A 14,830-nucleotide genomic window follows, 5' to 3' on the forward strand; every position below is an offset into this window, starting at 1 on the left:
TTATGAGTGTTTCAAGTGCCAGTTGTCATTCAGGCACAGGGAGGGCCTAAGCTTTCCCAAGAGAAAAACCCTACGGGTGCAACGACTGCAGGCCACGGTTCCACAGCAGTTCAAGCCTCATTCACCACAAGGAGAGTCGCCATAAGAAGCCCTTTGGGTTTACTAGCAAGCTAGCCACCTACATAGCTCCACACAGGCAATGGGGCAATGGGATAAAACAAGGAAGAGAAGAAACAACACTGCCTTGGGTGGTGAGGGAAAGCTTCTGCCACATATTGCACCAGAGCAGCCACAAAGATGTTGGACACCATGAACTCCAAATTTCGGCTCACCTGATTCCTGCAGAAAAGACTGTGGCTCCGTGGCCAGAAACACAAATGCACTGCCTGCACCTGAGGACTAGCAACTTGAAGCAGCAAATGCTTCACAGCAGGGTGGGAAACCTGTAGCCCCCCAGGTGTTGCTGGACTGCAGCTCCCATCATCCCCGGCCACTGGCCACGCTGGCTGGGGTTGATGGGAGTTGGATTCTGACAGGGTCTGTGGGGCCACCTCTTCTCCATCCCTCCCTGCACAGCCATGGACTTTAGCTACACGGTAGTTCTTGGAGATGGGAAGAAAAACAACTGAGTGCATCTTACTGCGCCGATTTAATTCTAATAGACTTCCCAATATTTTCCTCAAGAGGCAAAAAATGGACAAAATATGTGCAGTTATGTTTTTTGGGAGATGGGTGCTAGAAAATAGGGATTGCCTCTGAAGGGTGGGGCCAGAAGCCCAAAGTGGGTGGGGCAACATATGTGATTTTTTTAAAAAACAACAACCTTTTTTATTTAAATCATTAAAACAGCAAAATCATAGATTCTAACAAATAAGGTACAGTAATGTAAATGAAGGCACCCATTTACAAATGCTAATGGCATTACAACAACTGAAAGCGGCATAAGATTGAACACCATTAAACCTGGCTAAATGGCTAATTAAACAATCTATAGCCTTTTAAACTGGGGGTATTTTTTGTTTGTTATTATGTTTTGTACTTTTGTGTTTTTATACTGTAAACCATCCTGTGATCCTCAGATGAAGGGTGGTATAGAAATTTTAATGACGTTGACGATATTATTATTATTATTATTATTATTATTATTATTATTATTATTATTGGTGTGTACTTTTAAGTCCTTAATTTACATGCTAATACATGCACCTGGGTGCTTTTAACTATTTGGTGACCTAATAAACCAAGGTTTAAACAATCATCTGCCAGAGATCTCAGCTTAAACTATGTTTAATGTTAACCATGGTTTAGAGTTGTGTGCACAGACCAATATATATCTGGAGTTAGGAATTTTTGTCGCAATATGCTTCACTTTGCACTAGCATGGAACTGCATTTGCTATTTTGTTGCCTAGTCACCCAGTTTGGAGAAATTCATTTGGAACACTTCACAATATCTCCCTGCACACACATTTTTGCTTTTTTAAAAAACCAGCCTAAATGATTTGGTGTCATCTGTAAACTTGGTCACTACAATGGACCAAATGGATTTTATATAGCATATGTAGTACATAATATTATATTTGAAGGTGACTTTTATATAGCATTTTGAGACTGAGGCATAAACTAAAATGCCTCCCATAGAAACCTGTATCAGCCCCCAAATGCAAGTTTGCAGCTCTACAAATCAGCAAGAACCGCAACATTCCAAGAAAGCAATAAAGCTCACGAATGTTTGAAAACATCCACCTTCTGAAGTACTGAAGAATATATACATCCTAAAATGTTTTACAAATGTTACATTGCTAATATATTCCATGGCTGAGAAAGTTTGGCAAATATTTTTTTCCAACTTTGTTAGAGATACAACTAAGCAATCACAAGAGGAAGTGAAACAGAAACAAAACCATTAGTAGTGAATATTATTGCAACTAAGGCAACAATACAGTGTTTACTGCTTCGGAATATGTTATCGATGGCAAAAGAATTGCACTGAAAGAGTTTTACCAACACACACAGAGAGATGGTTCAGTTCTCTTACCTTAATTTGTGCAAAAGGAGTGTCTAAACTTCCAACATAAAGCAGTCCAACATTCTGCGGAAGAAGCCTAGAAAAGAAAATGCATTTTAAGAAATGAATATTCAGAGTCACATGCCTTGCTAAGAGCAGTAGAAATGACTAAATACGCGTAAGAAAATCTGGTTTCTTAATAATACAGTACTCCTGTTGCTGAAAGCAAGTAATGCAACAGTAAATCAATAAAATGTCTTAGCAACAAGAACCTCAAAATAATGACGCATGCACGCACACGCACAATCAACACACTGGAAAAATGAATACATTTCCCCCCCCCCTTCTCCCCTGCCCAAACTGTTCTGGGGGGTTGAGGAACCCTCTGGAATACAACTGAGGGGCCACAGGGGAGGAAGAGAAGTCCCGTTGCACAAGGCAGGTGTTGTCCACTGTCATCAGCCCATATGCTGATTCAGAATACACAAGATGTTCTCTCTTATTTTGGTGAATATTCCTGCCTCATGAAGGCTCACAAGTCATCTAAAAATTAATACTATAGACCAGTGCAGCAAATGTCTGAAATTGTATAACTTTATCTGCATCATTAGTAACATTTGAATTTCTCACCTGTATCTGTAAACATGCAGTACAATTACAATGCTAACATTGACATAGATACAGTATTATAGGTTTATTACAACCCAATCAATATTAGCTACTTAGCCTGAAAGCATTAATTCTTTATCCAGTTTCTAACTACAAACAGAAATGTATTTGCCAAGGCAAAAAACCATAAAATGTCCATATCAACATTTATTTATTGATTGATTGATTGATTGATTGATTGATTGACTGATTGATTGTCTAGTTAGAATAAGCTTGCCTCTGTAGATTGCAGAAGTACCATTTTAGCAATAACTCATCTCTAAAACTTTGGATGCTTTATTTGTTTAGTCACTCTCATAGTAATACAGTCATTAGGACAGTTTAGAATATTTTCCCAAACAGTAAGAAAGACTGTTTGGGAAAATATTCTAAACTGTCCTAATGTAAGAAGTTGCATTTTTTTTTTGGCAAAACAAGCACCAGGCATCATTTAAGTGCTATTTAAGGATCTATTATTTCAAATTACTTCACAAATTGAATACAGTAAAGTGCATCAAGTCAGCAGTCGATGTTCTAATGATCAACATTTCAAGATAACTTAAGGTTTGATGGACTTCTGCAGAGGGCAGTATTTTCCTGAAAGGGTGCATTTTTGCTGAGCATGTTTTGTAGGAGTGTTTTATTCAGCAATGCAAAGCATAATATTAAATAGTTTTTTAATAAAAAGTAAACACAAGGTTTACTTTTCAGTTACTATGGTTGTCTCTTCAGTTTAGGGCAATGTTCACAGGAGATGAGCATGAACACTTGAGGTTGATAACAGTTCAAGTTTAAGGGAAATTGCAATATCATTGTTTATTATTGATAAACATAGGACAGGTGTTCGTTGTTATTTATTTAGATGCACCCCGGGGAGTCGCAGGTTGTTAACAGGAAGCAAACGAGTATGTGTCTTAATTAGGGTGGATATTGCCCAGATGTTTTCTGCAGCACTTTTTTAAATGGTTTAGTATTGCCATTTGCAGTCATTTGAACATTTTCTATAAATATATGCCAGTTGGTCAACCTTTTGGTCAAAGTTATTGTTTCATTTTTATTAAAGTTTGTGAAATATGTGAAAAAGGAGGCCTAGATAATCCTGTAGCATGTCCTTACCCGCAATTGACAGATTTCCTATCGTGTGTTGAGCATTTTGTTCCACCTATTTATAAATTATTCAAATAATTGATCTTCTCTTATTCCTTTGGGATATGATTGCGCGGTCTAATCGCCACTGCTGTTAGATTCCCCTCACCCCCCAGTGAACTCTCAATTCTCTCTCTCCATTTCATCTCTTTGTAAAGTTGTTTTTATCCAGTTGGGGATTGGAGATATGTAAACTATTCATGGGGTTTCCACAGTATTTAAAAGTGACTTTGGACTGACACATTTCAATTCCTTTGCCTCCTCTCTAGTTTATGAATGAGATAATAAAAAATGCTTTTGAAAAACAGCATTTCCGTATCCTTGTATATTTTAGAGGTATATTCTAATATCGTCCCTTTCTCCTGTCTCCCATGACTCAATACTTTATTCATCCTAATGGCTACGTCCTCATAGTTTATATTATTTTAATCCAGACCTTTTTCCCTCCTCAGTTCAAATGTATCAAGATAAATGTATTTGTGCATATGCAGTCCAAAAAAGCTGTAGGCTTTGGCTGCAGTATTGAAATAAGAAGTTTTGCTATCTGTAGCTCTGCCTTTTGTGTAAGTAAAGTATTGTTGCAACATAATCCTCTGCACAACTTCTTCAAATGCTACCTTACCAAACACCAGTCTTGTATATATCCACTTGGCAGCACACTCAGTGCATTTAACAATTGCCATGTGAATCGTTTGTTTTTAAGGCCTTGTTTTAACTTGCTGTTGCTGTCCCTATTGGAAGCATGCTATTTTTGTTATCCAAACTCTGGTCTGCTTTCTCCACTAGCCTGTGCTGCTCCAAATTAACAGAAAGTGTTATGATGTAATATGTGTCATTTTGGAACAGATTCTTCGGTAAGAGGATGGTATTCCAGCGCAGGGATTGAGAAAAAGAAACACAAAAATTGAGAAGCTAGTGGAGGTGAAAATCCTATTAAAGCAAATAGAGTATTTATATTAGGGTTGTCATGCCACTCACGCAAGGCCTTCCAGTTGTGCAACCAAACTTCCCCTCCCTCTCATCTCCCCATGCCCCCTCCCCCCAAATCTACTCCCAATGGGCTATGTGAGGCTGCTGCTGGGCAAAACCTTGCTGGGCAAAATCTTGCCAAAATCACACAAGAACCTGCGAAATCCTGCCTGAAATCGGCACTGATGCTGGTGGTGGGATGGGCTTTGCAGATGGGAGAATGGTATAGGATTGTGACACCCCCTTCCCATTTCCTGTATTAATAAGGCTTACTTGAGTTTTCAAAACTTGGACTAAGCAGCTTTTTATAAACTTATTTTGTTGCACATGCAATGACAAGGATGATCACTTTGAATTTAGGGGTGCTTAAAGCATCTAGGAAACCTATCTCTTTCAATTCAGTTGGAAAAATATGGAATAAACTGCTATATTCGCATTACAACAAATATACTTCTAAGTTTACTATGCTTAACCATTATGCTTTCAATTAGGTAAGGAACCAAAGTGAACAATTAAAACTGAAATCCTACATTCACTAACCAGGAAGAAAGGCCCACTGAACTCAATGAATCTCTTTCCAAGTAGACAAGTACAGAATTACACTGTGAGATGCATGTAAAATAATTTCTCCAAACGTGTGTAAACAAATAAAATGCACCTATCAGATGGTGCCTGATAACTGATTGTTCAGTTTGGTACCATAATGACCTCATTGCACTTGATTGAGGATTTCTACTTAATTTAAATTATTCATGATCAAACCGTACTACAAAGAAATTGCCTTGTCTACCTCAGACATCACCCCAAAGATCTAACTCACACTGGATGATAATAAACATTTTCCATCTTTATTTTTTGCTTAAAAACTGGTCAATGAGATAATAATTCATATTTCACTTGGCCAATTAAGATTCCCTTCTCAATATTATCAGTGAGTATCATAAGTAATCAGCCTTTAGGGTATTCACAGTATTGTGCATTCCAATTTGTTTCACACCACTGGAGCAAAACAATTTACATTCCTCATTGCAGAAAGACTCCAAGATGGCATTAATTCCCCTTTCCAGCTAAATGCTGGTCCAACCAGGTCATTTGCTCTGCTCTGGGATGCTATAAAAGCAGTAATTTGTGGCCTGTGTATTAATAATGTTGGCATGCCAAAAAAAAGAAAAAACTTTGGGAAATGGCAAACTCAGCTCAATTAATGAAATAATGCATTTAGAAAATAAGCATTAAAATACACAGGCAGTAAAAAGTCATACCCTAATCCATTGTGAAAATGTACATTTTTATTCTATTTGATCTATAATCTATCTATCACTGAATCGTTAAATTATAGCATGAGCAATACAGATGGAAACCCATTTAAATCCACAGCACAGCCCACACCTCTACATTAACAAAAAGTTGTTTTCTTTAAAAGGACAATGAAAAAGAAAAAAAGTGTTATTGAGTGGCTAGTCACTAAAAACATGCACTTTCATAAATGTACAGGCTATAACTAAATCTGATACTTTGTAGGAACTTGTTTAAAACTATAAGATAAGAAAGAAAAATGTGTTTTTATAAGCCCAATTGGCATCAGATGTTAAAATCCTAATTGCTAAGTATAAAATAAACCTTTTCCCCATCTGAGTTAGAATAAAGGAAAGGCACTTTAAAAAAATGTTAAAGATACTTAAATTGTTGGCACCTCCATCTAAGAAAGTGAAGCATACCTTCCATACTAGGGGGTGGGGGGGAGAATCATTCTCCCAAAACTATCCAACATTTTTCCAGTATGTCTGGAAATTCCACATACTCAAGACTGATTTGGTTGCAGTCTTCACTGTCTCTTCTGCTTGATTATACATTGCAGTAGTGAACAAAAATGCTAACAGGTTGTTTACTGATGCAAGTTCAGTAGTCATCTATGAGGTAGTACTTCTGCCCTTCTCTTGAGGGGAGAGAGTTCTCCTTTTATACATGCCTCAAGAGACAGACGACATGAACCTTTCTGCTCAGTTCCTACATGATGTAAGACTGCACGGAATGACCACTCAAAGATCATCACTTGCAAGGAAGAAGTTGTTTTTCTTCTTTGAGTGAGAAGTCCACAATTGGAGCCTTAGATGCCAGATCCCGGAGTTGAGTTCCAAACACTACTATGTGTAGGCACAGAACCATATTATTATGCCTTTATCGTGGGAAAACTGGTTCCTGATAATTCTGTAATATTTTGCAAAATATAAAGGTTTGCAGTGCTTGAACAGAAGCAGAAATTCTGCAGCAATAAATGATTATTTATCAACAATTACTGTTTGATAAGTTTTGTAAAAGAAAATTGTTTCAAATAATTAAAACTAGCTGGTTACAACGTTAAACATTCACATTAAAAAGTAAAGTTATTCCAGTTCCTATATTACATACACATATGTAGTTTAGCTCTAATAAAGACAAGCATATGATTTTTAACACTCATAAGAACCACTATGCAAGATCATCTGTATCCTTCTATGACAAACTTGCAGTTATTAGGCTAGCTTATTCCTACCACTGCCATTATTTTAAAGAAACTGACAGTTTCTTTCTTCCTTTCCCTAATTTGAATGAAATATCTACCACATAACTCTGCCTTTTCATCACGTCAAGGTACACACCTGATTTTGGCAGACCAGAATACAACTTTTCTAATTTTAAGACAAGCAAAAAAAGCTACTCGGGATATTGCAATTTTAGCAAACTTAAGAATCTGTGATCCCTATACACGACCTCCCCCAAAAGTTTATTAAATAAGAGCATTTTTTGCATAGCTCTAGAACAGAATGAGCAGATTCTTTGCTGCTCTAGCATATCAAATGTTAAAATGATGAGCCCCTCCACTCACACTTTCAAAGCACCTTCCCATAATTATTACAGAATGCTTCTTTGTGCCCATCCATTGAAGCCGAGTGCATCTATCCACCCTTTCCCAATCCTTCCTTGTGCCTTGGGAAGTCCAACTTAAAGCCACTGGCAGGGCTTGAAAAGAAATCCACAGAGCCTAATGCAATATCAGAACTAAATAAATAAATCACTATTCCATGATTGCCTTTCTACCCTCATCCTGAAGAAGAAGTGAGGAACCTTTTTCAACCTGGGGGTCACACTCCCTTGTGGCTGACCTTGTGGCATGACAAAAGCGGGCAGGGCAAAGTTTGTGACTTTCCCCTTTTCTCTGCAAGCTTCTGTGTTTGCTGAGTGTGCCTCTACCTCCTCTTTAAGCTGTCGTGGGTTAAACCACAGAGCCTAGGACTTGCCGATCAGAAGGTCGGCGGTTCAAATCCCCGCGGCGGGGTGAGCTCCCGTTGCTTGGTCCCTGCTCCTGCCAACCTAGCAGTTCGAAAGCACCTCAAAGTGCAAGTAGATAAATAGGTACCGCTCCGGCGGGAAGGTAAATGGCGTTTCCGTGCGCTGCTCTGGTTCGCCAGAAGCGGCTTAGTCATGCCGGCCTCATGACCCGGAAGCTGTACGCCGGCTCCCTCGGCCAATAAAGCGAGATGAGCACCGCAACCCCAGAGTCAGTCATGACTGGACCTAATGGTCAGGGGTCCCTTTACCTTTATCCTCCAGATAGGCTTGGTTTTTTCCAGTGTAAGAGCTGTGGTAGCTTTCCCTTTGTGAGCCTTGCTGTATTTGCTGGCATTGATGATGCAGCTACTCAAAAGTTGCTTTCTAAATTTGGGTCTGTTAACCTGGCACAAGGGAAAGCTTTGTAAGAGAAAACTTGCGGATGGGGTGGGGGACTGCTACAGCAACACATAAAATTGAATTGCTGCTTGGAATTAAGCATATGCTTCCTCAAGGCTAGAAATTATTTGGAACCTACAAAGAGTCTGAAGAATGGCTAAAGAGGAATCTTGAAATAACTCTGGTCTCACCCAGCTTCCTCATCCGCAGCCCACTTGTCTGCAACACACCTAATAGTACACAGTCCACTTATATATAAAAATGAGGCTAAAAATAAGATGAATGGGAAGAGCTTACATACCCTTCTCCACCAACTCTTGTTATTTTTAGACGAAAATCCACCGAATTCAGACTGGGTGGCTTCCATTTCAAAATGTCATCACATCGTCCCGGCTTGTATTTCTTAAAAAAAAAAGAATAAAAATTAAAGGAACGTTGTTTTGTTTTTAAGCCAGCATTTGATAGCTTGTCAGATATTTCAGAATGGCCATGTCTGTACTGTAACATCCCAAAATTCATGACTGGTGCTTTAACATGAAGCAGGAAGTAATCAGACCTACTAGAAGATGGCACCATGCTATATGGGATTTTACAAGCCTCTTCTGTAAAATATATGTTGCCCCTATGATTCTTCTTAATCTGCTAAGGGGGATATTTGGGGATCAGTGCACACAGTTGTCATGTGGTCCAAACGGTCAGATGTACTAAATGAATTAATGAAATGGCTGAGTTGCCCTCGCTTTGCCAAACCCATTAAGTTACTAAGCAAACCTGGTATGGCTAACGATGGATGTTTGTACCTTTATCCCAAAGCTGGTTTGTTATAAATGTAACACAATATGCAATTCAGAAAGGTAACAGGATAATAAAACACACAAATTATATCTTCTAAAGATAAGAATCAGCTTTCATAACATTGTGATTATTTCAAACTCTTGCAGAAGTGTGTCAAAATAGGGATGGAAGTTTGAAATTCAACCAAGTCTAGAAAAAAAACATTCATGTCATAAGGCAAGCTGAAATTGGGTGGGGAGAATAATTTTGCAAGCATTTTTGCCGTTTCAGGGAGGAGTCATGAAAGTGACTGGAATACTAAGCAGTGACTGGAATACTAAGCAGTGTATGCATAAAGTTAAAACTCAATTACGATTTCATAGGACACAATGTGAATTACTGTAGGAAGCCACAAGTCAGTGTTTCAACAGCTCTGGCTCTAGCAACAGCTTCCTCAGTAACACCCACAGCAGTTTTGACAACAACCACCACCTTCCTGCATGGGAACATGAATACACCTATAACCAAACACACCAAAATGTAGGTTAATGGAACAGAATACTCTTGGAAGAGCCACATGTGAACACAAAAAGAGCCCTGCTAAAGCAGACAAAAGGTCTACCTAGCCCAGAATCCTGTTCTCCTAGTGGCAATCTATATGCATATGGGAATCCTCAAAGCAGGAAATATGCACAACAATACTCTTCCTCATTTGTGCTCCCCAGCAACTGGTATTCAGTGACATATTGCCTCCAGTCCTGGAGTTGTCCACAGCTACCATCACTAGCAGCCACTGATAGCCATTCTCCATAAATTCAAACCCAATTCAAAGTGCTTAAATAGCTCAGGACTGCAATACCTCAAGGACCACCTCTTTCCATATGAACCTACCTGGACCTTCAGACCATCATCTGAGGCCCTTCTTTGTCTGCCTTCTCCTAGAGGTCTAGAGGGTAGCAACACGAGAATGGGCCTTCTCTGCAGTGGCTCCCTGTATGTGGAATGCTCTCCCCAGGGAAGTTCATCTGGCGCCTTCATTATATACCTTTAGGTGCCAGGCAAAAAGGTTCCTTTGTAACTAGGTCTTTAGCTGATTTGATTGACACCCTATGCCCTTTTAAAATGTGGGTTTTAGGGGGGTTATTAGGTTGTTTATATTTTGTGGTTTTATATTTTGATTTTGTTCTGTGAACTGCCCTGAGACCAGTGGGTATAGGGTGGTATATATATTCAATAAATAATAATAACAATAATAAATTTGTCTAAAACCATTTTAAAGCCATCCAACTTGGTGGTCATTATGTCATCTTATAGAAGTGAGCTTCCTAGTTTAACTGTGAGCTAGTTATGTGAAGAAGGTTAATGAAGTGGTTTCAGTTACTCAATTTCTTTACTTTTTATGTATCAAGCTTTATGCCCCATCTAAAAAAGAGTATCTGGAAAAGGTATGAAAAACAAGGAACTCAAACGAATGTCTACCTTACAACGAAAAATTTATTTAGAAAAAAGATGGCTGGAATTGGGCGAGGGGAAATCATGATATATCATGATTGCATGATTATAGAAGTGGGAAACAGATAAAGAAACTTATCTTCCTCTCTCATCATATTCAGACTCATTTCTCCCACGCAACAGAAGAAACTAAGGAAGTGAACCAGAGTTTTCATAAGCAAATCCCATTGGCTGCAATCTCAAGGTCTGCATGGCTCTCAAAGTAAATGTTATGCAAGCTGCTACTTATACTTCCTCTCCGTACAAAATATGGAAATCTGTAGGTAGAATCTTGAAGCAGTATTTGGCAGAGCACGTTTATAGAGATTTGACTGCAGCTGTCATTATGGGCATGTTCTTGGTGAGTGGCTGAAATAGCCACAGGTTTTTCTTGCATTGGGAAAAAGCCTATGAACCTCCCTGCCACTTTTGCATTAAAAAAACAATCAATTAACAGGTTAATATAGTATGCTATGCATGGAACATGCTCACGCTCCCAATTCTTTATAGCCCTCAGTACATCAGTGCTTTAGCCTGCTGCAACATGCCCCACCTCCAGCCAAGATGTTCGACAATTATGCAGAGTTTACTAACATGTGTTATATCCAATTATGTCCTTCCACAGATGGAAGGCTCTTCAATGCAGTGGAAGCTTCAATCAGCAGGACAGACAATGAGGCTACTTTGGCAATTCCACGCACCCCGGTCTGCACCAGAGTTGGGGGGTCCTTTGGAACAGCACAGAAGGTGGTGCAGGGGTCTGCTGGATCTACAACAGTCACTTCCCTCCCCATCTAACTGACATAAGTCTCTCTTGAATCATAGTACCTTATGTTAGTGGAGGGTCACCACTAGCTACAACCTAGTACGATACAATGTATGACTTTATGGAAAAGCAGAGAGAGTGTCATTTCTTTCCTACTGGTCTCTCTAGCCAACTAACAAAAAGTGACTGGTGTTGTTTGGGAATTCTAGGAAACAAAAAACATAGTGCAGTTTTGAAATCAGAGGTTAAAGTCAGTGTTGCTGTGAAAGGTTCAGTCCATCATCTTGATTCAAAATGGTGCCAAACATAACCAAACATAGACAAACCTGTTCCTTGATCTCAGAACCACCATGTAAATTTGGCTGTGATATCTTACTAGGTGTCCAAATGCATAGAGAAGAGACGGAGAGACAACCAACTTTCCAAAATATGTATCTGACGCAGTCATTTGTTCCCCCAGCAAACTAACAGCCAACACATTGTAATGTTCTTCACCGGACTCCAACAGTCTTTCTTCTTCCTGAATTTAACTTGTTTAAGCATAGTCCTTTATTTCCATCTACTAAATACTGCCACCAACAAAGGTCCGTATATTTAAAGCTATGGTTTTCCCAGTAGTGATGTATGGAAGTGAGAGCTGGACCATAAAGAAGGCTGATCACTGAAGAATTGATGGTTTTGAATTATAGTGCTGGAGGAGACTCTTGAGAGCCCCATGGACTGCAAGAAGATCAAACCTATCCATTCTGAAGGAAATCAGCCCTGAGTGCTCACTGGAAGGACAGATCCTGAAGCTGAGGTTCCAATACTTTGGCCACCTCATGAAAAGAGAAGACTTACCCTGATGTTGGTAAAGATTAAGGGCACAAGAAGGGGACGACAGAGGACAAGATGGTTGGACAGTATTCTCGAAGCTACCAACTTAAGTTTGACCAAACTGTGGGAGGCACCATGGAGTCACGAAGAGTCGGACATGACTAAACAGCAGCAACAACAAATATTGCCAGTCACAATATTCAAAGTCATTATTAAGAATGTATCCTAACAGGCACTACCCAATTTTCTGGCAAAAGCCTACCCAAACTCATTTACATGCAGTAGTTAAGTCTGCATTTTTGCCACCTGAACTACCATATTCCTCTGAGTCCTATTTAAACAGCTGTTAGGAGATTTTACATGCAACATGACATCAAGTAATTAAAACTGTTGCTTGAACATTATTACTGTAACATTACATTAGTTAACTTGTATGCCTGAGATTTCTAACCTTAAAAATTAAACACAGTTATTCAACTTATATAGTCCATGCAGGATTTCAGATAAAAAAAAAGAAGTGTTCAACTTGACTAGGAGAGAGTGAAAGTTCTTATATTGGAGGTATGCTACCTCAGTGGAAGAATTCTGGGGCATTTTATAGGAGCTTATACAGAACTCTGGGTAAGGCTGCCAGGGTATGCTATTCCTGAATGAAAATTCACTTATTGCTTCTTTGTGGTTCTGCATTACAAGTGATGGATAAGCTGTCTTCCACTTTCTTGAGCTTTCTGCTGAGGAGCTCTTAATAAGTTTCCAAGAACCCCTAGGATTCCTCAAAGCAAAGTTTGAAACCACTAATTTAACAGGCCCATTTGCTTTTAAAACAAACAAAACCACCCAAAGCTGATACCTGAGTGATAAAATACATTATAGGATATGAAGATTCATTCTGACATTTTTAGATAAAAGACTCTTCAATGACACAATTTCTGCCAAGAACTGCAGTCTCTCCATTCCCCCTTCATAATTGCTAATAATTAAATGTTATGTTTTAAATTCTAAAAACTATATTATTGTGGACATAGCAGTACCTGAAAACTGTTGTCCAGACAATGCCAATCTTTAAAATGTTCACATTTTAAGTCAGAGTAAGCACATCCGACCGGAAATAATCATGGCTAATGAAGACAAGACTTCACCTCTGCTATGAAGGGATAGGTGTTTGCAGCTCAATCCGTACCTGCCTATCTTAGGGCCAAACTAGACACCATTCACGTTGTTTTAAATTATTTTTAAATGGCCATTCATGCAAATTGTTAGAATGGAGGAATGGGCACTTTCCCCTAAGGTAATTAGTAGGTGGGTAGGGGTTTTTAGATTGGGACCACAATAAAGTAAGGGTTAAAGCCCCTCTACTTATCCCAGTCTGGGACCCTGAGACTGCTATTTCCTAGGGGACGGAATCACACTTTCCCTCCATACCTAAAATTTACTGTTAAAAAGCCATCCACACCATTTCAGTTCCCCAATCCTCCTATATACTTTTCCAATGCTAGCAACTGCACTGCCAGACATAACTTCATGTCAGTCTCATAGCTACCTGCAGGTTCTTTTTTGGCTTATCCATGTCTATGATATCAATGTCCTGCTTAAAAAAAAAAATCTCACACACTACACATCAATGTGAATGTTACTGATATAAAAGTATCCCTGGTGAAGGTAAAATTGTGTTGGAAGCCCTACAATATGCTATGGCAGGGTCAGCCAGCATAGTGTCCTCCAGAAGGTTCTTGGGACTACTGTGCCCATAATCCCTGACCAATAACCATTTGGACAGGGGGTGATGGGCGTTGTCACCCAACCACACCCGGAGATCGCCACATTGACAGCTCATGAATGACTACAGGCTTTATCAAGAGAGCACAAACAATGTCTGCTGCCAAAAGGCCCAGTGCCTATGAGATTGCTGGGGATCCTTCCCTAGAGATCCTCTTCTGCTTTAGTTTTACCTTAATATAAGCTTTTTGCCCCAAAATTTTAGATCAGATCCTTTGTGGATCATTCCCTTGACCCAAGGCTTCTAAAGAAAATTGCGTGTTTACTTTTCCTCATCACCAGCTTCCCTGGAATTTATCCTAAAATAGCCAAAGTTTTATTACATAAACAGAGTTATTATGATGGAAAAACAACATGTTAAATGATGTTTTCTTCAACTGAGAACTCTCCATTGCACCAGCAATCAAGGCCAGCCTTAAAACTAGCTTTAGCTTTGGTTCTAGAAGTCTGGGGAAAAGAAACCAGCCAAATATGGGCCCCACACTTTCTTCTTCTTCCAAATAAAGGCCCAAAGAGGTATTGATTTGGTGGTAACCACTTACCTCCAATGATGTTAGAACCCTGCTGACTTCTGCAATGCGTTTCCATATATCTCCATCTAAGATAAAGCATATTAAAGCTTTATACCTCTGGAAATATTTTTTTAGATTGGAAGAAGAATTCCACAACTAGAATAGCACTCCTGGGATTTGGAAATCCAGGAGACTAATCAAATCATTTAGGCTGAAA

The 14,830-nt window shown here is 39.1% G+C and overlaps 1 protein-coding gene across 3 annotated transcripts in view; it reads right to left on the bottom strand.

The window, feature by feature from the left end:
• RNGTT (RNA guanylyltransferase and 5'-phosphatase) overlaps nt 1–14,830 on the bottom strand; it is a 124,092-nt gene that overhangs the window by 14,151 nt on the left and 95,111 nt on the right. For all 3 annotated transcript variants that reach the window (XM_081186608.1, XM_081186609.1, XM_081186607.1), the window contains 2 exons: nt 8,780–8,880; nt 2,038–2,104 (listed from right to left, as the gene is read on the bottom strand). In XM_081186608.1, the coding sequence (XP_081042734.1) occupies nt 2,038–2,104; nt 8,780–8,880 (168 nt within the window). The remainder of the gene's footprint in view (nt 1–2,037; nt 2,105–8,779; nt 8,881–14,830) is intronic.

The sequence above is a fragment of the Podarcis bocagei genome (assembly GCF_964188305.1).
Source record: "Podarcis bocagei genome assembly, chromosome: 3".
In the NCBI taxonomy this organism is placed as follows: Eukaryota; Metazoa; Chordata; class Lepidosauria; order Squamata; family Lacertidae; genus Podarcis; species Podarcis bocagei.